The 23,453-nt window shown below is 41.8% G+C and overlaps 1 protein-coding gene across 4 annotated transcripts in view; it reads left to right on the forward strand.

Annotated features, from left to right (window-relative positions):
* The window catches only part of lgmn (legumain), a 48,893-nt gene that overhangs the window by 13,348 nt on the left and 12,092 nt on the right, over nucleotides 1–23,453 (forward strand). For 2 of the 4 annotated variants that reach the window (XM_073039491.1, XM_073039493.1), the window contains 9 exons: nucleotides 3,911–4,079; nucleotides 5,903–6,000; nucleotides 6,091–6,172; nucleotides 6,992–7,077; nucleotides 11,337–11,412; nucleotides 12,420–12,482; nucleotides 13,844–13,910; nucleotides 21,742–21,860; nucleotides 22,899–22,988. In XM_073039491.1, coding sequence (XP_072895592.1) covers nucleotides 3,933–4,079; nucleotides 5,903–6,000; nucleotides 6,091–6,172; nucleotides 6,992–7,077; nucleotides 11,337–11,412; nucleotides 12,420–12,482; nucleotides 13,844–13,910; nucleotides 21,742–21,860; nucleotides 22,899–22,988 — 828 coding nt within the window. In that variant the 5' untranslated portion in view covers nucleotides 3,911–3,932. The remainder of the gene's footprint in view (nucleotides 1–3,910; nucleotides 4,080–5,902; nucleotides 6,001–6,090; nucleotides 6,173–6,991; nucleotides 7,078–11,336; nucleotides 11,413–12,419; nucleotides 12,483–13,843; nucleotides 13,911–21,741; nucleotides 21,861–22,898; nucleotides 22,989–23,453) is intronic. The other 2 variants (XM_073039492.1, XM_073039494.1) reach the window with 1 other exon arrangement.

A 23,453-nucleotide genomic window follows, 5' to 3' on the forward strand; every position in this document is an offset into this window, starting at 1 on the left:
TCTTGGGCTAGCTTAAGGAATGTATCAGTCTAATGTAGAATGCTTTCGTGAACCTATTTGTTGTTGGGGAAAGATAATTGAGGGCTAATAATTAGTATATTGGGACGTGGATTGTACTAATGTAACAGGGAAACCACAGACAAGGTCTAGAACTAGAGATATGGAATGCAGAGTGACGACATCAAGTTTCAGAACCTTCGTGAATGATATAACATGCATCAGTTACTGTATTAGAAAATTGGCTTTACCATTGGACCTGTGGATAATCATTCTGTAATGAGGACGGAAGTGCAGCCACGAAGAAAGCACGGCAACACCTGTACTTCCTCAGAAGTTAGCAAAGATTCGGCAAGGTTTCAACAAACTTCTATGGTGGAGAGTATACTGACAGGCTGCATCAGTCTGAAATTTAAACACCAATGTCCTTGAACTGAAAGCCCTACAAAAAGTAATGGGTACGGCCCAGTCCATCATGGCTAAAGCCCTTCCCACTATTGAGCATGTCCACTCAGATCGCCGTCTCAGGAAATCCACATCCATCATCGGGGACCTGCACCACTCAGTCCGTGCTCTCTTCTTGCTGCTGTCAATGGTAAGAAGGTACAGGGGCCTCAGGACTCGCGACCATCAGGTTCAGGAACAGCAATTACCCCTTAACCATCAGGCTCTTGAAGCAGAGGGGATCACTCCACTCAACTTCACTTGCCCCATCATTGAGACGTCCCCACAACCTATAGACTCACTTTCTAGGACTCCTCCTCATCTCGTGTTCTCATGAAGTAATAATAATTTTTTCCTTTAGTATTTACACAGTTTGTTGTCTTTTGCACAGTGGTTGTCTGTCCTGTTGGGTGTGGCCTTCCACTGATTCTGTTTTGGATATCGGATTTACTGAGTATGCCCACAAGAAAACAAATCTCAGGGTTGTATATGGTGACAGCATGTTTTAATAATAAATTTACTTTGGACTAGTCTGTTACTTAATTGAGTTTCTGTAGCCACCATTCTCTTTTCAAAAGGTAGTTTTACTGGATATCTCATTATCTGAGAATGTAAAAGCTGCGTCAAATTCATGCTTTGTCAAAGTCAGCTTTGACTTGTCTCCTGGTTTTTTTTTTAAAAGTACATTGCCAATTATTTCAAACACCAATTCTGTTTGGCCTTTCAGTTTGCTTCTACAAATATAATGATTTATGGTTTGCGGATTGAAAGGGGCATCGGTGCTGTGCAGGATGGTATCAGGAATATGGTCAGGAGGGGCACCAAGTGTCATATGGAATTCAGATTGGAGCAATGGAAGGCAGTGTGCTTGGAAAGAGGATACCAACCAAAGGACTAGAGAATAGGAAGGAAAGTTACTCAAGTTGTGTTAAAATCGTTTTGCCACACAAGAACTATGTAAAACCACAATATGGATCAAAGCTTCCAGTAGAAGTGGTAGAGGCAGGTTTGATTTTGTCATTTAAAAAAAATAATAAAAAAATTGGATGGATAGATAGATACTTTATTCATCCCCATGGGGAAATTCAACTTTTTTTCCAATGTTCCATACACTTGTTGTAGCAAAACTAATAACATACAATACTTAACTCAGTAAAAAATATGATATGCATCTAAATCACTATCTCAAAAAGCATTAATAATAGCTTTTAAAAAGTTCTTAAGTCCTGGCAGTTGAATTGTAAAGCCTAATGGCATTGGGGAATATTGACCTCTTCATCCTGTCTGAGGAGCATTGCATCGATAGTAACCTGTCGCTGAAACTGCTTCTCTGTCTCTGGATGGTGCTATGTAGAGGATGTTCAGAGTTTTCCATAATTGACCGTAGCCTACTCAGCGCCCTTCGCTCAGCTACCGATGTTAAACTCTCCAGTACTTTGCCCACGACAGAGCCCGCCTTCCTTACCAGCTTATTAAGACGTGAGGCGTCCCTCTTCTTAATGCTTCCTCCCCAACACGCCACCACAAAGAAGAGGGCGCTCTCCACAACTGACCTATAGAACATCTTCAGCATCTCACTACAAACATTGAATGACGCCAACCTTCTCAGGAAGTACAGTCGACTCTGTGCCTTCCTGCACAAGGCATCTGTGTTGGCAGTCCAGTCTAGCTTCTCGTCTAACTGTACTCCCAGATACTTGTAGGTCTTAACCTGCTCCACACGTTCTCCATTAATGATCACTGGCTCCGTATGAGGCCTAGATCTCCTAAAGTCCACCACCATCTCCTTGGTCTTGGTGATATTGAGACGCAGGTAGTTTGAGTAGCACCATATCACAAAGTCCTGTATCAGTTTCCTATACTCCTCCTCCTGTCCATTCCTGACACACCCCACTATGGCCGTGTCATCAGCGAACTTCTGCACATGGCAGGACTCCGAGTTATATTGGAAGTCTGATGTGTACAGGGTGAACAGGACCGGAGAGAGTACGGTTCCCTGCGGCGCTCCTGTGCTGCTGACCACCGTGTCAGACCTACAGTCTCCCAACCGCACATATTGAGGTCTATCTGTCAAGTAGTCCACTATCCAATCCACCATGTGGACAGGAAAGGAATGGAGGGTTATGGGCTGAGTGCAGGTAGGTGGGACTAGGTGAGAGTAAGCGTTCGGCACGGACTAGAAGGGCCGAGATGGCCTGATTCTGTGCTGTAATTGTTATATGGTTAAAGCTGAAGTACAGTGGGCAGAACATCTCTCCATGGGAAGAAAGCAGTACAGAGATTTGCAAAGTGGTTGCCAGAGCTATGAAGGTTTAAGAGGGGAGGTTGGCAAGGCTGTGCTTGTTTCATTGGAACTGGTGCAAGTTGAGGGTATAGATATCAAGTCAGTATCAGGGAGGATGGGTTTGAGTGGAAATCAAAAGGTTCTATAGAATTGACATTATTTATTTAAAACAACGTTCTTTAGTGACAGTTAGTTGATCAGATGTTGCGTTGCAAGTTGAACTCTGTCCTTGGTTAGTAAAATGTCCTTTGGAGAACTGCTTGCAATACTTCAAATGACATTGCTAAAGAACAAAGATGTTAATGCTATGCTATTAAATGCAGACTTTTTGTTCTACTGGAGAGTGATCTGCATGTCCTTGAAGACCATGATGTACAACTGGAGTCATTGTGTCTCTTGAGTTTTGTTGTTTACCGGGAAGCTTTGGAAATGAGTTTGCTTATCAGTTTGAACCAGCTTGGAATCCATCAACCGCCTTGTGTGATAGATTTTTACACTGATCAGCAGTGTGCAGATACTAGCTGTGGACTCCCAACAACAATGCTAATAATGTTTCAGTAACATGTCAAAAAAAATGCCTATGCAGACAAGTGCTTACATAACTTCGCAAAAAAAATTTATAAATAGTACAGGTTATCATTTACCATGCAAGGCATATCCTTCCATTTTAATCACGTTATGTCAGCGTGACTTATTTTGTTTCACACACATTCCATGCATGATAGGTCTGAGCAGTTTATAGGTTGCACCCCTCCTGTGCGGAGGATTCTGAACATGGTCTTTCCCTCTTTCCCAAAAGTCTTTGCAGTGACCGGACTAAGTGTGTCATCCTGAACCCACACAAGTTGGTATGTACAAAGGCCTCTTTACAGGAACATCTTGTACATTTGGTTATTTTGTAGGTGAGGATTTTTTGTTTTGGAATTTTTTTTTAATTTTTTTTAGTTTTTCAAAACGAGATTTTAATGTTTTTGGAGATGGTGCATTTCACATTTGTGTCTGATTGGGGGAAAAACAATATAAAACTTCTGATTTGACAAACTATTTCAGAAGTTCAATTTTGTCATTAATTTTAAGACAAAGCTTGCTTCTATGTCAGTTGTTTTCTTGTCCCTGAAATGATTACTTTTTAAAAAAGTTGTTAATATGTGAGCAAAATTAATTGGTACTTTTTTTTTAAATCAGTAGTTAACTGAACAGCAGCAGAATGCATTACCTGGCAATTGGATTATTAGTGCTAAGCCATTTCTTGGTTAAAGCCTATATCATCCCATTTGAAGAGCTGGAAAATGGAGGCCGTCACTGGGTTGTACTTGTTGCTGGCTCCAATGGCTGGTATAACTACAGGCATCAGGTAGGAAATTGGGTTAAATAAAGATAATGACATGAAGTTAACCAGGAAGTTTGTAAACAAGTTATGTGATCGTTGAAGTTTTATCCTTTCGTACTGAATCTGCTATTTAGACACATTTTTGACTGAAGCTTATAGTTTTGGGATTGTATTCAATTAGCCTTTCCTGCTAAAAATGTGCATTGGTCACAGCAGTAGGAATGAAATGATTGATACAATGGAGTGTAACCAATTAAACATGCCTCAGTACCAAGTAATTAAAATATTAATGTTTGGTTGCAAAAGCTGAAGAAACACTTTGGACAATTCTTACTTTGCAGCCCCGGTTTTTGACCCCTCTGAACACTCATTAGGCTTGTGTGCCTGTAGTTCTTGCTACTTGTCACTCTTCATTGAAAATTCTGTCGTCTATTTCCACATCATGATGTGTAATTGGTTACAGTCCTACAGCTTCTGAAACTTGAAGCTCTGATTGTCGGTGAGAATGAATATAGGCAGAAAGATATCATTGGAGGAAATCGGGAGGGGTAACTTAAACAAATGGTGTGATTTTCTTTTTACAAACACGTTAGCTTAAATAGGTTTTCTGTTATCTCAGCATTTTAAACATTACTTTTCTACAGCAAATAAAAACAGGGAAATCTTTTCAAAACTTGGATTGGGCAACATCTGTGGAGAAAGAAACCAGAATCAATGCTTCAGGTCAATTACCTTTGGTTGAAACTGGTAGTCATTAGAGAGCTGCGCAAAAGGGAAAGGATCTGGAATAATAAATGTTTGGCAAAGGGCAGAGATCAAACAAAGCTGGATGACAGATTGGAGATGGGGGTGTAAACCTGGAGAAGATGCAGAAGGCTGCCAATCTGTCTGGAGGAAGCATAGATAGAAAATGAATCGAGAGAAAGCAGAACAAGTCTGCTGGATACAGAACATAGCAGTTGCTGGAAATCTGATGTAAAACATAATGTTTGGAATGCTCAGCAGGTCAAGCAGCCACTGTGGAGAAAGAGGAAAAAATGACCAGAACAGACCAAGGATTGAAATGTTTTATGAAAAAAAAGGATGCTGGAATTCTGAAACGCAACAGAAAATGTTGAACTATCAGAAATTTGGGAAGCATCCATGGGGAGAAAAATGATTTAACATCCCAGGCTAACCTCCCCTTTCCCCAGCCTAGAGATGATGGGTCACTAACCAGATTTGCCGTTTGGCTCCCATCTACACAGATGCTGCCTGTTCCAGCAGGCTTGTTCTCCTTTTGTCCTCCTCCACAAGCAAGCCTCTTCCATTAAAGAGACAGCTGATGCAGTAGTATTTTGCAGATTAATCTTTAACGCCGGGAGAAGATCAATACCTGTGCGCCATACACTTTGAGGTAAAGCCAGTGCCCCTGTTTTTCACTGGGCAGCCAAGCTGAAAGGGAGTGTGTGTAGTATTAGCAATCTAATGTTGTGCTTTATTTTGTAACCTGCAAGCTATACTGTTTTGTAATTGAGGATGAAGATAGTAAAGGATTAACCCTTGGTTACTTGTGTTTGGACACTACTTCACCTTGCTGTTACCTTGAGGTTGTACCATCATTTCTTTGGTTTTCTATCTCACAGAAAAATAAATCAACTCATTGTTTCATTTCCACTCTTGAGCATACACATTTAGTACCCATATTTTTGGATATAATAGCATATTAAATATTAGAATATACTAATATAAGAATGCATATATAATAGTATATTCTGCTACATATAATGGTTAAGCTATTTATATTTTTATGCATCTTAAAATTGAAGTTTTATGTCTAATGGGGCTGATTTTTGCACCATAACCAGGCAGATATATGCCATGCCTACCAGATTGTCCACTCACATGGTATTCCAGATGAGCAAATTATTGTCATGATGTATGATGACCTGGCCCAGAATTCAAAGTAAGTATATTTAAAGAACTATTGCAGAAATTTCATTTGTGAATCTACAGCGATTGAATAGCCTATATGTCTATTTTGCCTGTTCGACAGCAATCCTACACCAGGTATTGTTATTAATCAACCCAATGGCACAGATGTATACAAAGGTGTGGTCAAGGATTACATTCAAGAGGTAACCATTTTGAACTAATCTTGAAATTCTCCGTTACGTGTGTTGGATACCCATTCAATGTTTTCAAAGTCGGTGTGTCCTTGCATGTGAACAGTAAACACATGAGGAATTTTCAATGTCTATCAAGGTTTAAAGCTTTCCACATAGGAATAAACTTTTAAGTGTTGTAAGTTCAAATAAAGTGTTTGCAGTTGAATTTGAGAATTTAGTTGCTCTGCTTTGAATGATAGGAATTGCAAATGTGAATGCAGTAAATGGTCCTATTGCATATTGCGCTTGGCTCTCAACAAAGAGTGAGTTGAGCAGCCTTCCTGGATACCAAATTCCTCATCCGCATTGGAATGGTATTGCCCCAGTGGCTGTGTTCCTTTTGAGAACGGGAGTCTGTATATCTATCCACCAATCTATACTTATTTCGCTAAGCCCCCCTTTTTCATAAGCACTTTGCGTGATGTTCATCCTCTTGGATGTAACATTCTCCTTGCCCATCTGTGTCAGTCTTGAACTTGGTGATACAATTTCTCACTTATGCTTTCGGATGTGGCATTAAACTTCCCCCTTTCATTCAATTTGGACTTAAAAGGATGGCTGGAGAGTGTCCTGGTCAAAACCTGTCTCCTAATCAATACCACTATAGGGAATTTAATTTCTTTGTGAGTCCATTGGATACATTCTCAGCTTCTTGAAATTGTGAGCATCTTCACAGGTTATGAATGATTTGGGGGTCATTGTGAGGAGAGTGAAAATTCCCAGCATCAAGCAGGCATTGTAAACTCTTCCACTCAGTTCACCTCTTTTCTCTCTCTTACTGCCATACAGAATGTGACCCCAGAAGTGTTTTTGGCTGTCCTCCGAGGAGATGAAGAAGCTGTAAGAGGAAAAGGTTCTGGCAAGGTTTTGAAAAGGTAGTACTTTGGCAAGATTTAATTTTGTGTCGATGATCTACAAATGTAGGTCTTTAATCAGTCTTGTACAGTGTCCATTCCCATCCATGATCTTTCTATGAGTAATTCACTAAAAATAGATTTGGCTCTTCTGTGTATAATGATAATGGCATTGCCTCTTTCACATTATTTGTACTACTTTATGATATTGAATGAGATCATTCAGTCCATCAGATCTCTGCCAGCTCTCTAGTTCAATCTTTTCCCCTTCTCCTGCACCCTTCTTTCCCAATAACCTTGTCTTTCTTGCATGCCAATCAGTGCCTGCCAGCCATCTACACTAGTGTTAGTTGGCAGTATCTGAATAGCATTCCAGTATATCTTTGGGATGTGGGAGGAGAGCAAAGTGCCCAGCAAATAACCACGTGGTCAAAGGGAGAATATGCAAGCTCCACTGTAAGATCAAACCCGGGTCACTGGGTCTGTGAGGCAGCAGCTAAGCTTGCTGCTTCCTTGTGCACCCTTGATGTGCCAGAGGATATTGCTGGAATTGTTCATATTATATTTCATTGACCTTGCATAAATGCAAAGTTCTCCTACAGTGGAGCATTATTTAAATATTGGCCCTGTGAATTCCTGCTTTCTGTATTTTACTGAATTATTAATTTGAGCACATCACTTGTGCATTAATCAATGCACTGGCAAGCTAAACCATGGAAAGAGGGCTATAAATACTTGGTCTATCAATTGAATTTCACCTGGTGAGGAATTGAGTACTATTTTGGAGAGGTAGAGTTCCATTTTGCATAGGGACATTATCATTCACTCCAAAATACCCAGCCCAGAATATTATTTTTGGAAAGGGCAAAAATAAATGTTTAGTAATGGGTAGCTGGTTCAGAATCTGGTGTATTGTTACTGACATTAGTCATGGTCCCTCGGAGACTCTATCTTCCTCTCACTCCACCATCTCTGAGCACCCCACCTCTTCAGACACTACCAACCCCCTTCTCTCTTTCTCCTCCCCCCCCACCATCCCAGTTCTCATCCCTGCCGGGTCTTCATGATTCCCTCTGAGGCAGAACATTCTGTCCTCAGTAAGGGCTTCACCTTTGTTGGTGTGTTCTGCACCACCATGATGCTGTGTTCTTCTTTCCCCATCTCCGTCTCCTTGCCTACTTCTTTAGAAAGGACTCTCCAGCCCACACAAATAACCCCTTCTCCCATCTCCAACCCTCCTCCTCTTCCTGGACACCCTGTTCTGGTTTTCTGCCTTCTCTGGACCTTTGCATTGCCAGCTGCTGACGAGACATCAACCGTCTCGACTTCAACACTTCTCTCTCCTTCCTTCTGAATGCACTGTTCTCCATTCCCTCCTCATTAATCTTCACCTCACCATCAAACCCACAGATAAGGGGGGATGGTGTAGTAGTCTGGTGGACTGACCTCTACCTTGCTAAGGCCCAGAGCCAACTGTCAGACACCCCCCCTCTTTCTTGCCCCTCGAACAGGATCCCACTAAGAAGCACCAAGCCATTGCCTCCCACATCATCACCAACCTTATTGACTCTGGGGATCTCCCATCCACTGCCACCAACCTCATCGTTCCCACACCTGCACCTCCCATTTCTATCTCCTACCCAAAATCCACAAACCTGCTTGTCCAGGTAGACCCATTGTTTCAGCTTGTTCTTGCCCCACTGAACTTGTATCTGCATACCTCGACTCTGCTTTAGCATCCCCTGGTTCAGCCCCATCCTATCTACATCCAGACATCTCGCACAGTCTGGATCTTTTCAATGATTTCAAGTTCCCTGGCCCCCATCATTTTACTTTCACTGCGGATGTCCAGTCCCTATACACCTCCATCCCCACCAGGAAGGCCTCAAAGTTCCCCATTTCTTTCTGGACACCAGACCCAACCAGTTCAACTTCACCACCACTCTCCCTGTCTTGCAGAACCTGTCCTCACTCTTGATAATTTCTTCTTTGGTTCCTCCCACTTCCTTCAAACAAAAGGTGCACCCATCTCACTACCATACACTCCCCCCTCAATACCATACAGCGCCCCAAACAGTCCTTCCAGGTGTGTTGACACTTCACCTGTGATCCTGTTAGGCTCATATACTGTGTCCAGTGTTCCTGGTGTGGCTTCCTGTATACTGGTGAAGCCCAGCGTAGATTGAGAGACCGTTTCACCGAGCACCTATGCCCCACCCGCCAGAAGCGGGATTTCCCAGTGGCCACACATTTTAATTCCACTTCCCGTTCCCATTACAATATGTCAATCCATGGCCACCTCTACTGTCGCAATGAAGCCATATTCAGGTTGGAAGAACAACACCTTGTATTCTGTCTGGGTAGCCTCCAACGATGAACATTGATTTCTCAAACTTCTGGTAATCTCTCCCCCTCCCCCCCCCCCCCCCTTCACTATTCCCCATCTCCTTTCCCTCTCTCGCCTTATCTCCTTGTCTGCCCATCACCTCCCTCTGGTGCTCCTCCTCTTTCTTTCTTCCATGGCTTCTGTCCTGTTCTATAAGACTTCCCCCTTCTCCAGCCCTGTATCTTTCTCAGCAATCAACTTCCCAGCTCTTTATTTCATCCTCCCGCCCACCCCCACAGTTTCACTCATCACCTTGTGTTTCTCTCTCCCCTCCCCCAACTTTAAAATCTGCTACTCATCTTTTTTGTCCAGTTCTGCCGAAGTGTCTTGGCCCGAAACGTTGACTGTACTCTTTTTCCGTGGAGCCTGGCCTGCTGAGTTCCTCCAGCATTTTGAGTGTGTTGCTTGGATTTCCAGCATCTGCAGATTTTCTTTTGTTAGTCATGAAATTTTATTGTTCCATGGAAGCCATAGCAAATTACTGTAAATTGCAATAAATGGATAGATGGGGTGAAAGAGAGGAAAAAAAGGAACAAGCACAATCCTTGTTGATTTGACACAAATGATGCATTTCACTGTGTTTTGATGTACATGTGACAAATAAAGCTAATCTTTACCTCCTCCTTGATGGTAGTAATGAGAAGAGGGCACGTCCCAGATGGTGAGGGTCTTTAATGATGGCTGCCGCCGCCTTGCATCGCTGCCTTTGGAAAATGTCGTTGATTGTGGGGATGCTTGTGACCTTGAGGGAGCTGGTTGAGTCTACAACCCTCTGAATAGTCTAGAATCCTTTGCATTGGCGCCTTCGTACCAGCCAGCAATGCAGTCAGTCAGGATGCTCTCCACAGTACATCTGCAGAAACTTATTAAGAGTCTTTGAGATGCCAGTCCCCTTAAACTCCTAATGAAGTATGGCTGCTGGTGTGTCTTTGTCGTGATGGCATCAATGTGATTGGCCTAGGATAGGATACATCCTCTGAGACATTGAGGCCTAGAAATTTGAAGCTGTTCACCCTTTCCTTTGCCAACCCTTCAATGAGGATTAGTGTATGTCCTCCCGACTTTCCCTTCCTGGAGTCCATAATCAATTTCTTGGCCTTACTGCTGTTAAGTCCAAGGTTATTGTTGGGTCACCATTCAACCAGCTGATCCAACTCACTCCTATCTGTCTCCTCTTTGACACCTGAGACTCTGCCAGCAACAGTGGTATTATTGGTGAATTTATACAGTAGATTACTGCCTCCCATCAGTGTACTTTGAGTAGCACAGAATTGCTACAACTATTTGTAATTGTGCACTGTTCTTTACATTGAAAACTGAAAACATTTAGGTAAAATCCTGAACAAATTCATTCGTAACTTAAATGGTTCACAGGCAACACGAGTGAATCTGCAGATGCTGGAAATAAATAAAAAAACATGAAATGCTGGCAGAACTCAGCAGGCCAGACAGCATCTATGGGAGGAGGTAATAATGACGTTTCGGGCCACAACCCGGAAACGTCGTTATTACCTCCTCCCACAGATGCTGTCTGGCCTGCTGAGTTCTGCCACTATTTCGTGTTTTTTTTAAAATGGTTCACAATTGGTTTTTATGTTGCTGCCTTGTTCCCAAGTTGTATTTGTACAGAACTACAAGTTGTGGAACTAACAGGTGAAGTTTTGAAACTATGCCTTTTCATAGAAGTCTATTTTGGAATTTGAACTCTTTGTAATTCAAAATCATCTTGAATAATTTAACAATCTTAATTTTTATCCAATAATATCAAGGATATTTGTCGAAATTTCACCTGTTCAAAGCTGCTTTTTTTTATTTTGTGGCTTGTCCTTGCTTTATGAGCTGTGCCTGTTGATCAGCTCTGATGACTGACTTGAGGTTCTGTTTGCTTTGGCAGTGGCCCTAAAGATCACGTATTTGTTTACTTTGCTGATCATGGAGCAGATGGAATACTGGCATTTCCCAATGATGATGTGAGTAACTTCGCCTAAACTTTATTAATTCCCTTGATCCATAAATTAAAGGTGTTCATTGTCTAAACCAGAGTTTCCCAAGCTTTTTGCTACCATTAACTGAGAGGTCTGTGGGCTCCAGGGTGGGAACCCCTGGTCTGAACTGTTCAAAATGCTGTTTACTCAGTTGCATTTAACTCAATCTACCAAAATGTAAAAGATCACAATTTGTTCAGGCCTATGGCGTTCCAACTTTTGTCGCCTTAACAATAATGCTCACTCTGTATTATCTATCGGAATGATGGAACGAAAGTAAAGCAGGGCTTTTGGAAGTGATTTGGTTAGACTCGTAAGGGATTCAGAGTTACTTGCAAAGTGTGAGGGAAAGGGCCTGAATAGGTAGGTCTTACAGTGACTGCTGTGGACTTGATATATGAAAAAGTTTTTTTTCCCTTAATGACTTTACCAGAGGATTTTGTCCAAAAACACATAGTGGCAATGTTTACACATAGATCGGAAATTCAGTGACAGTTAACTTCGGAAAAGAACTTTAAGAGGAGGAGTTCAGTTGCTATATTGTGAACACAGCGTGCTCTAGTGCGTATTTCTATCACGTTATCTTGCATTTTGTGTCTTCCTGTTTCAAATTGTGGTTTTTCACATTAATGGATTTTTTTGGCACATCCTGGTTTCCTAAATTTGTTCTTGATTTTAATCTGGTTTGTTGCCTTCAAATGCAAAACAAAATTGTTTTTCTATTTAAATTGTAAAGTAAAAAAAATCCCCAATTCATCCTTGTGATTTCGCCTGCATAGATCTATGACGGTATTATTTGATGGAGATTTGAAGTGATCATTTGGACTTGTATCAAATAGTCTCATTGGTAGAAAATTTTGTTTTGTCCTGATGTGGGGAGAAGAGGGACACAAATTTTGTGTCTACACCCTCTGCGCACTGTTCTGATTTTTGGTTCTGGTTTTAGAGTATTTAATTGGACTTTAGTATTTAATGACTTTTGTATTTTTCAGCTTCAAGTGGCTGACCTGCAGAAAACCATCCAATACATGTACAGGCACAGGAAATACGATAAGGTACTATCAGCTTCCAGAATTTCATCAGGCTGGAGAAGGGAATGAAGGAAATTTACAACTTGGGTTAAAAGTTTGCCTTTTTAAAGAAACATGCACTTTGTAGCAAAGCGAATCTCAAGGCTACATAGCAACATTTATCTGCCTATTACTGCTGGAGGGGAGAACTGATTTCTTTAAAATCTAAAATTCCCATTTTTTTTCCTACTTCTACAATGAAATCAATAAAGGACGCTTCAGTGTAATTACATTAACATAATATAGCTCTAATGCAGCTTTAGAATGCTGCTCTTAGGAACACTTTAAATTCCCTGATCCCTATAGTAAATGTCATTTCCTATTATTTACAAAGACTTGCAGAAATAGCCACAAAATTGTTCCATTAGGAGGGAGTCATATTTTCCAACTGCTTAGCACTATTGGATTGCAAAAGGGAGGTTCTCGGCAATGCTCCTTGAAATTACTTTCTTTTTGTTACAGCCATTATGTTTATTTTGCACTTGTTTTTCCTGTGCAAGCTTCTTGTTACCTAAATGAGTAACTGAACAAAAAAAAGATGTGTGTGATTCTTTACTATTTTTCTGAGATAAATGCCAGTATAAATTTGTGAGAATAAATAAAGAACAATGAAGGAGGTGCATTTCCCTTTTTAATGTCATACTGCAATTGCAGTATTTACAAAGTAACATAGTTTTTTCCTGCATATAGAAACTATGAGCATCAATATTAATCTCTGGTTGGATCAAAGCCATAGGGAAAATAGTAATTGTTTTGAATAAACTTAAGCATCCGGGTTTTCCTTTGCTTATTAGCAATCCCTGCATTTAAATAAAATGATTTAAAACCGTTATGTTCTTTTGAATGCTGATTTAAACCATTCTGCGATTTGCTAATGGCTCCACTCACTGACAATCAGTGTTCGGTCCGATCCAGTTTAAGCACTGGGTGGAATTTTAATTACGTACCACTCTACACTCTTGGAATAAAACAATGCAAAATAAATTGAAAATCAAATGTTGGGATGAATCAGTTTGCTGGATATTTGTTCCATAATCTCGAGCACTTTAGCAGTTACGTGCTTATTTTTTGGTTAGAAGCAGAACAAAATACGCAGACTTTTTGTTATGCATCTAGTGCTTGTGCAATGTTCAGAATACTTTTTAGAGTAAGTTTACTCACTGTGGTTTAGTTTGGTTCCTATTGCTTAACTACTGCATTTTTTTTTTTGTACAACACTGTTTCTTGTAGCTTTCCAATTTAGTAACGGATAATGGCTCTGGATTCCTCTTCTAACGTTTAATGAGAAGTAATAAACTGTGTTTGCTGTACCTCCTGTTTAATGGCCCATTAAACTGCTTCCACAGATGGTGTTTTATATTGAAGCTTGTGAGTCGGGATCAATGATGGTGGACCTGCCAGAAGACATTAATGGTATGATAATTATTGCATGTTATAGCATGCAGTCATGGCAAAAGCTTAAAATTAAAACTGGTGTCAAAAAGGTTAAACACGAGGCAATCTGCAGATGCTGGAAATTCAAACAGCACACACAAAATGCTGGTGGAGCACAGCAGGCCAGGCCAGGTGAGGCGACACTTCACCAGTGAGTCGACTGGTGTGGTATACTGCGTCCGGTGCTCCCGGTGTGGCCTTTTATATATTAGTGAGACCCGACGCAGACTGGGAGACCGTTTTGCTGAACACCTACGCTCGGTCCGCCAGAGAAAGCAGGATCTCCCAGTGGCCACACATTTTAATTCCATGTCCCATTCCCATTCTGATATGTCTATCCATGGCCTCCTCTTACTGTCAAGATGAACCCACACTCAGGTTGGAGGAACAACACCTTATATACCGGCTGGGTAGCCTCCAACCTGATGGCATGAACATTGATTTCTCTAACTTCCGTTAATTCCCCTCCTCCCCTTCTTACCCCATATCTGACATATTTAGTTTTTTTCTCTCTCTCCCTGCCTGTTCTCCATCTCCCTCTGTTGCTCTCCTCCCCCCCCCCCTTTCTTTCTCCCAAGGCCTCCCGTCCCATGATCTTTTCCCTTCTCCAACTCTGTCACTTTCGCCAATCACCTTTCCAGCTCTTAGCTTCATTCCACCCCCTCCGGTCTTCTATCATTTTGCATTTCCCCCTCCCCCAACTACTTTCAAATCTCTTAGTATCTCTCCTTTCAGTTAGTCCTGAAGAAGGGTCTCTGCCCAAAACATCGACAGTGCTTCTCCTTATAGATGCTGCCTGGCCTGCTGTGTTCCACCAGCATTTTGTGTGTGTTGTCAAAAAGGTTTCTAAGGTTTTGTTTAATTTACTGATTTAATTTTCCAAATATCTTAAATGAGCATTAGATGTTCTTGCTTGGGTCTGTATTCCTTTCTTAACTGACTGTATGAAAGTTAGAAATAATACGTTATTTTGTTAGATTATTATCACCTAATAATATCTTCCTGTTCTGATTGTGTGTTTTTCTGCCCCCACTTAAATGGCCATTTCCATACATCCTGGTTTCACAATTTTGTCCTCCATTAGTCCTTCAGATTTATCAGATCTTTCAGCCTTCAAATGCAAAAACAAAATTAAAAAATATTTTTCTATTTGTAAAAAGATCACCAGTTCATCTTGTGATATCACCTGCAAGCACTTATGACGGTGTTATTTGATGTAGCTCCATTTTTTTTTCTAATCTTCATAAAATCAGTCAAAGAATAGAGCAGCTTTTATTATTTTAATATTGCTTGCTTGCGGCTTGACTTTTCAACACCCCTCAATAATATCTCTGGTTCTGTTATTTCTCAATTTTATAAACTGCACATACTGAAAATAGGAAAGGAAAGAAGTAGTTTTAATACTAGAAATGCTCACCAATTCAGGAGGAAAGAGAAACAGGGTTGTTTCAGGTTCACAATCTCACCAAAACTGGAAAAATGAGTGTGAGAAAGTTTTGGCTCAATCAAATAGCGAGAGAAGGCTACACATAAGTCAGGGCAAGAGATTTTAAAAAGGAGCATTCACAAGCTTTTTCCAGCAGCCCAATTGAAACACAATTGATTAGCAAGGGCAAATAAAAATAAGGTAGGGACATGTGGAGCAACCATCGTGTGAATGGACCAGTGTTAGAATGGGGAGGCTTTGGCTTAACAGGCTTCGGTGAGGTAATCTGCTGCTTCTGCATTCTTAGTGCAGTGAGAATAGCTCTAGGGTCTGTGGTTTGCTCTGTGTGTGAGATGTGTGAATTCTGGGAGACCTCTATCCTCCTGAATAACCACATCTGCAGCTGCTTGGAGAGCATGATAAGGAACTGGAGTTGCAGCTCGATGACCGTGGCCTTATCTGGGAAACTGAGGAGGTGATGTATAGGAGCTACAGGGAGGTAGTCGCCCCTAAGTTACAGGGGGCAGGCACCTGGGTGACCGTCAGGAGAGGGAAAGGAAATGGGCAGCCAGTGTAGAGTAACCCTGTAGCTGTTCCCCTAGATAATATGTATAACTATTTGGATACTATTGAGGGGGACGACCTACCAGGGGAGTGACGGTGACCGTGTCTCTGGTGCTCTGACTTGGAAGGGAAGGTGCAAGAAGAGGACTGCAGTAGTGATAAGGGGATTCCATAGTTGGAGAGCAGACACGAGATCCTATGGGTGTGAAAGAGGATGGTACTCTGCGTCCCAGGTGCCAGGGTCAGATGTCTTGGATCGGGTCCATGGCATTCTAATGGGGGAGTGCGAGCTGCCGAAAGTCTAGGTATCGTACGTACTGGCACCAGTGATGTGAGTAGGAAAAGGGAGGAGGTCCCGAAAAGAGGGGGGCTAGGCAGAAAGCTGAAAAGCAGGACCTCCAGGGTAGTAATCTCTGGATTGTGCCTGTGTCATGTGCCAGTGAGGGTAAGGATAGGATGATTCAGCAGATTAATATGTGGCTGAAGAACTGGTGCGGGGCTCAAGGTTTCAGATTTCTGGATCATTGGGATTTCTTCCGGGGAAGGTGTGACCTGTTCAAAAGGGACTGGTTACACCTGAACCAATATCCTTGTGGGTGTGTTTGCTGGAGCTGTTGGGGAGGGTTTAAACTAATTTATCAGGGTGATGGGAAACAGCAATAGGGCTGAGGCTGAAGCATTTGGTATACAAGCAGAGGCAGTGTGTAGTGAGACTGTCAGGGAGGACAAGCAGATAATTGCTGTCCGTGGGATGAGTTTCAGTGTAACGTGGGTAAAAATGATAAAGGTGATGAATAGAGAACCGAAGGTGGTAACATGCATGCAATTTGGGGAATAAGGTGGATGATCTTGTAGTGCAGTGAGAGAGTAGGATTTGACATTGTTGGCATCACTGAGCTGTGGCTGGAAGAAAATAATAGTTATGAGCTTAACACCTTGTATTGAAAAGACAGACAGGTAGGCAGAGAGGGTGGGCTGGCTCCGTTGGTAAAAACTGATATCAAATCATTAGAAAGTGGGGACATTAGATAGAAAGATGTCGAATCCTTGTGGATTAAAAACTCTCTGATGGGAGTCGTGCACAGCCTCTGAACAGCGGCAAGGATGTGGGCTACAAATTACAATTGGAGATAGAAAAGACATGTCAAAAGGGCAGTGTTATGGTTATAGGGGATTTCAATATGCAGGTAATTTGGGGAAAATCAGGTTGTTGCTGGATTCCAAGAGAGGGTATTTGTAGAATACCTATGAGAAAGCTTATGGTTGAGCCCATGATGGGAAAGGCTGTTCTGGATTGGGTGTGTGTAATGAAATGGATTTGATTAGGGATCTTAAGGTAAAGGAATCCTTAGGAGGCAGTGATAATAAAATTCACCCTGAAATTTGAGGGGGAGAAGCTGAAGTTAGACATATCAGTAGTACGGTGGAGTAAAGGGAATTGCAGAGGCTTGAGAGAAGAGATGGCCAAAGTTGATTGGAAAGGGACACCATCAGGAATGATGGTAGATCAGCAATGGTTGGAGTTTCTGGGAGAAATCCTGAAGGTGCAGGATAGATACATCCCAAAGAAGTAGTATTCCAAAGGCAGGGTGACGCAACTGTGGCTGACGAGAGAAGTCAAAAACAACAATAAACCAGAAGAGAGGGCATATGATAGAGGAAAGATTAGTAGGAGTTTAGAGGATTGGGAAGCATTTAAAAACCATCAGAAGGCAAGTCAAAAGCCGTAAGGAGGGAAAATATGAAGGTAAGTTAGCCAATGATATTAGAGTATGCCAATTTTTTTTCCCAGATATAAAGAGTAAAAGAGGTGAGAGTAGATATTTGATTGCTGGAAAATGCTGGAGAAATAGTAAAGGGGGAACAAGGAAATGGCGGATGAAATAAATAAGTGTTTTGTATCTGTCTTGGGTGTGGAGGGCACCAGCAGTGTGCCCGAAGTTTGAGTGGGTCAGGGGGCAGAAGTGAGTGTAATTGTTACTACTAGGGAGAAGGTGCTTGGGAGGCTGAAAGGTCTGAAGATGGATAAGTCACCTGGAGCTGATGGACTACACCACAAAGTTCTGAAAAAAGTAGTTGAATAGACTGTGGAGGCTTGAGTAATAATTTTTCAGAATCACTGGATTCTGGCATGGTTTTGGAGGACTGTAAAATTGCAAATGTCACTCCACTCTTCAAGGAGCGAGGTAGAAGAAGGGAAATTGCAGGCCAGTTAGTCCAACCTCAGTGGTTGAAAAGGTGTTGGAATTGATTAAGGATGAGGTCTCGGGGTATGTGGAGGCACATGACAAACTAGGCCATAGGCATCATGGTTTCCTTAAGGGAAAATCTTGCCTGACAAATCTGATGGAATTCTTTGGAGAAATAACAAGCAGGATAGACAAAGGAGAATTGGTGGATGTTGTATCCTTGGATTTTCAGAAGGCCTTTGACAAGGTGCCACACATGAGGCTGTTTAACAAGCTTCGAGCCTGTGGTATTACAGGAAAGATTTTAGCATGGATGGAGCATTGGCTGATTGGCAGGAGGCAAAGAGTGGGAATAAAGAGAGCCTTTTCTGATTGGCTGCTTGGTGACTAGTGTTCTGGAGTGGTCAGTGTTGGGACTGCTTCTTTTTGTTTTGTATGTCAATGATTTGGATGATGGAATTGATGGCTTTATGGCCATGTTTGTGGACGATGTGAAGATAGGTGGAGGGGCAGGTGGTGTTAAGGAAGCGAGGAAACTGCAGAGGGACTTAGACAGATTAGGAGAATAGGTGTAAAAGTGGAAGATGGAATACAGTGTCAGGAAAGTGTATGGTCATGCGCTTTAACAGAAGGAACAAAAGTGAAGACTGTTTTCTAAATGGGGAGGAAAATTCAAAAATCCAAGGTGCAAAGGAACTTGAGTCCTTGTGCAGGGTTCCCGAAAGTTTAACGTGCAGGTTGAGTCGGTGGTAAGGAAGGCAAATGCAACATTAGCATTTATTTCAAGAGGACTAGAATATAAAAGTGAGGATGTAATGCTGAAGCTTTATAAGGCACTAGTGAGATCGCAGAGTTATAGTGAGCAGTTTTGGACCTCATAATCTCAGAAAGGATGTGCTGAAGTTGGAGAGGGCTCAGAGGTGATTCATGAGGACGATTCCAGGAATGAAAGGGTTATCGTATGAGGAGCATTTGATGGCTCTAGGCCTGTACTCGCTGGAATTGAGATGTTCCAGTGGGCATCAGAAGAGATCTCATCAGTTGGTGAAAGGCCTTGATACAGCGGACATGGAGCGGATGTTTCCTATGGTGGGGAGAGTGTAGAACCAGAAGGCATAACCTCAGTATAGAGGGATGTCCATTTAGAATGTAGATGAGCAATTTCTATAGACAGTGGTGAATCTGTGGAATTTGTTACAGTGGACAGCTGTGAAGGCCAAGTCATTAGGTGTATGTAAGGTGGAGATTAAAAGGTATTTGATTAGCCGGGGTGAGGAAGGTTACGTGGAGAAACATACAAGGGTTGAAGGTGAAATGTTTAAGGGGAACATGAGGGGGATTTCTTCACTCAGGCCGGTGGAGCGTGGATGTAGTAGATGCAGGTTTGATTTCCACATTTGTGAGAAATTTGGAAAAGTACATGGACAGGAATCAGAATCAGGTTTAATATCACTGGCATATGTTGTGAAATTTGTAAATACATTGCAATACATAAAAACTGTTTAATTTACAGGAAATGTACATATTTAAAAAGTGAAATTAAATATGGAGCACAAAAAGAAGGGAAAAACAAGTAGTGAGGTAATGCTCATGGGTTCAATGTCATAGAAACATAGAAAACCTACAGCACAATACTGGCCTTTTGGCCCACAAAGCTGTGTCCTTACCTGAGAAATTGCTTGTGGTTACCCGTAGCCCTCTATTTTTCTGATCCCCATATACCTGTCCAGATGTCTCTTAAATGACCCTATCGTATCAGTCTCCACCACTGTCGCCAGCAGCCCATTCCACGCACTCACCACTCACTGCGTGTTTTTTTAAAAAAAAAAACTTACCCCTGACATCTCCTCTGTACCTACTTCCAAGCACCTTAAAATTGTGCCCTCTCATGCTAGCCATTTCAGCCCTGGGGGAAAAAGCCTCTGACTATCCACACGATCAATGCCTCTCATCATCTTATACACCCCTATCAGGTTGCCTCTCATCCTCCGTCGCTCCAAGGGGAAAAAGGCCAAGTTCACTCAACCTATTCTCATAAGGCATGCTCCCCAATCCAGGCAACATCCTTGTAAATCTCCTCTGCATCCTTTCTATGGCTTCCACATCCTTCCTGTAGTGAGGGGATCAGAACTGAGCACAGTACTCCAAGTGGGGTCTGACCAGGGACCTGTATAGCTGCAACATTACCTCTCAGCTCCTATACTCATTCCCATGGTTGATGAAGACCAATGCACCATACACTTCCTTAACCATAAAGTCAACCTGCGCAGCAGCTTTGAGTGTCCTATGGACTCGGACCCCAAGATCCCTCTGATCCTCCACACTGCCAAGAGTCTTACCATTAATACTATATCATCATATTTGACCTGAATGTTGAATCTGTTACCTACAGTATAAAACTTTACATTCCAGCCCATTGCCATCCTTTGTTTTATTTATGGTGACCCCACCTCCCCCAACCTCCACAACTCTTGTGTAGCAGTAGCCTGATCTTCAGTCCTGCTTTGCCAATGAACTGTATTGTATACCATCCAATGCTTAATAAGGCATTAGACTCAATTCTCTAAAAATTCTACCTTCTTGCCATCAAGCTCCATTTTATTCTATTGGAATGTGAGTTTTGTTCTATCCAGATGTAACCCCCAGGCTCGCCCAGCTCGTGTTCGTCTAGGGGAAGCAGCCTCTGGCCCTGCCAAACGGGGAAATCACATTTGTGTGGATGCTGTGTAATGTACCACCCAGTTACGAACCCACAATGCAAAATATCAGACAGTACACCATATGCAATTAAATGATTGAACTTTATGAATCTTAATATAGGGTTTGTAATGAAATTAAAAAAAGGGACCAATTCAAGGAAAAGTCAAAAGTTCGCGTTGGCTCAGTAGTCATTCTTCCACCATCGGTCTCCTCCGAGCATCGCCGACCTTCGGACCCTCCAATCCCAGTCCACTCCATCTGGTGGTCTACCAGCTCTCTCCACACGCGTCTTCCCGCTTCATCTCTCCTCAGCAAAGACCGTGAAAAAACATCCTTCCAGATTCACAAGACAGAGCAACAATCTCTGACTGGCTATCGTGCATATCACAGTCCTGTTATCTCCAGCCATAACCCAAACATTGTTGCTACAGAGAAACCGTTACCTCAGCAGTGAACACTACAGAGAAGCCATTACGTTAGCAGTGAATCCTTGCAGCGTGTTACACAGAGAATTTGCTTGTTTTGATGTCCTATTTTATAATTCTGCAAAATGATACTTTTTATTCTTGTTTTTAATATTCTTAATATTGTCTTTGTCCAGTCCTGCAGTTCCCTCAAAACTGTCACTCTGAATTTCCTTCAAGTTTGTGTGCTAGACGAATATTTAGTGACTGTTTCTTCCCTGTGAAGTACCATGGCTGTATTCTACAAAAGTTATTGTAGAAATGGAACTTATAGAGTGAGATAAACAAATTATTTATGGCTAAAGTTTGAGTTAACAGTGTCAGCTTGCACTTGTCTTGGCATTAAAACTAATGTGCACAGCTCATGTAAAATTTTCCATCAATGTTTGTCAAAAATAAAGAAACTTGACATTTTAAATTTGATCACTACTCCTTGGTTTATTGAACTCTACCACTTGTAATTACAGTGTTTGCCACTACTGCTGCCAATCCAGAGGAATCCTCTTACGCTTGTTATTATGATGAACTTAGACAAACCTACTTGGGTGATGTGTACAGTGTCGTGTGGATGGAAGACTCTGACAACGTATGTAGAAAAACTTAAATATTACCATATTATTTGTTATAGTTGATTTAATTCCTTGTAATGTTCATCTTTCACTTAGCAGCATTAATAATTGGGATCCAACCCATATCTCATAGTTGTAGAATAACACAGCACGGAAAGGTCCAGCCTCTGACCCAGACTGTTCATGCCAATCAAGGTCCCTGTCTAGACTAGATCCACTTGTCTGCATTTGGCCCATATTCCCCTGTGCATGTATCTGTCAAAATGTCTTGTGACCGTTATGGTACATGCCTTATCCACTTCCTACAGTAGCTCGTTCCATGTGTACACAGGCCTCTGCATGAAGAAGTTGCCCCTTAGGTCCCTTTTAGATCTTTTCTCTCTCACGTTAAACCTATGCTTTCTAGTTTTTGATCCCCTTTCAATGGGGGAATAAGACTGGGTACATTTATCATACCTGTACCTCTCTTCAAGGCCCACCCCCCAGTCTCCTAGCCTGCCCAGCCTCTCTCTCAGGAGAGGCCCTCGGGTACTGCCAACATTTGCGTCAATCTTTTATTTATATTTTTTTGTAAATCTCCTCTCATTGTCAGGATTTTGGAATAAACACATTTGCTTGAATAGAACTAATGTGGTGATGTCTGAAAATTTAGGTATTAAATAACTATTTATCATTATTTCATAGAACAGTGCTCGGTGTAAATAATAGGGAAATGAATTTTTTCTTGATATGAAAACTGAAGCCGCAATGATGCACTGTCTCACAAAAGGTCTTGCTCTGAAAACATTCTAGTGGATAATTAGAGGATCCATTATAAGTGAGAAAACTTAAGGTGCTACAATGGAAAGTTATTTAGCACTCCAAAATATTTAAATTAATAGGTTGCCATTCGTTAAAGTGCAACTGATTGCACTTTCTTGCTCTGTATGCTGTTATACCAGTAAGTTTTTGGGATTCTGTTAGAGGCCAGAATTTAGCCACCAATCACAATGAAGACTGATCTGCTGACATTTGTTTGCTGTAGGAGTTCCATTCACATTTCCTTCATTTTTCAGGAGGACCTGAAGAGAGAATCATTGCATCATCAGTTCAGACTTGTGAAGAGGAGGACCAACACAAGCCACGTGCAGGAGTATGGGAACCTGGTGAGGATTCCACTTGTGGGCAATAACGTTACTGTCTCTCTTGGAAAAGGCGGCTAGAGAAGATGAGCCCGTTGCTTTTCATCTGGTTACTTGTTTTTAAAAAAAACTTAATTTTCTTTTACTTGCCCCTTCTGCCCCTCTCCACCATTACCCTTCCATCTTCTTTTTTGGTCAGCAGCTATGTTGTTACTGGAGTTTCTCTTTGTGTGTTGGGCGGCAATGGCTGCTGCTTTGGTGTTTGTCTGTTTTTTTTGTGGGGCCGAGTTGCGAGCTCAAGGCTTAACCCAGCACGGATGGAAAGCAAGCTGGCCGGATTTGAACCCCCGATCACTTGCCTCAGAGCCCAGTGCGGATGTCACCACACCACCTTGTGTTCTTATTGTGCATTTGAAAACCAATGCGGTGATGATTCCACACGTGCACAGCTTTCTAAACGATGAGATTAATGGGTTCTTCATGATCAGC

The sequence above is a fragment of the Hemitrygon akajei genome, chromosome 3, assembly GCF_048418815.1.
Source record: "Hemitrygon akajei chromosome 3, sHemAka1.3, whole genome shotgun sequence".
NCBI lineage: Eukaryota > Metazoa > Chordata > Chondrichthyes > Myliobatiformes > Dasyatidae > Hemitrygon > Hemitrygon akajei.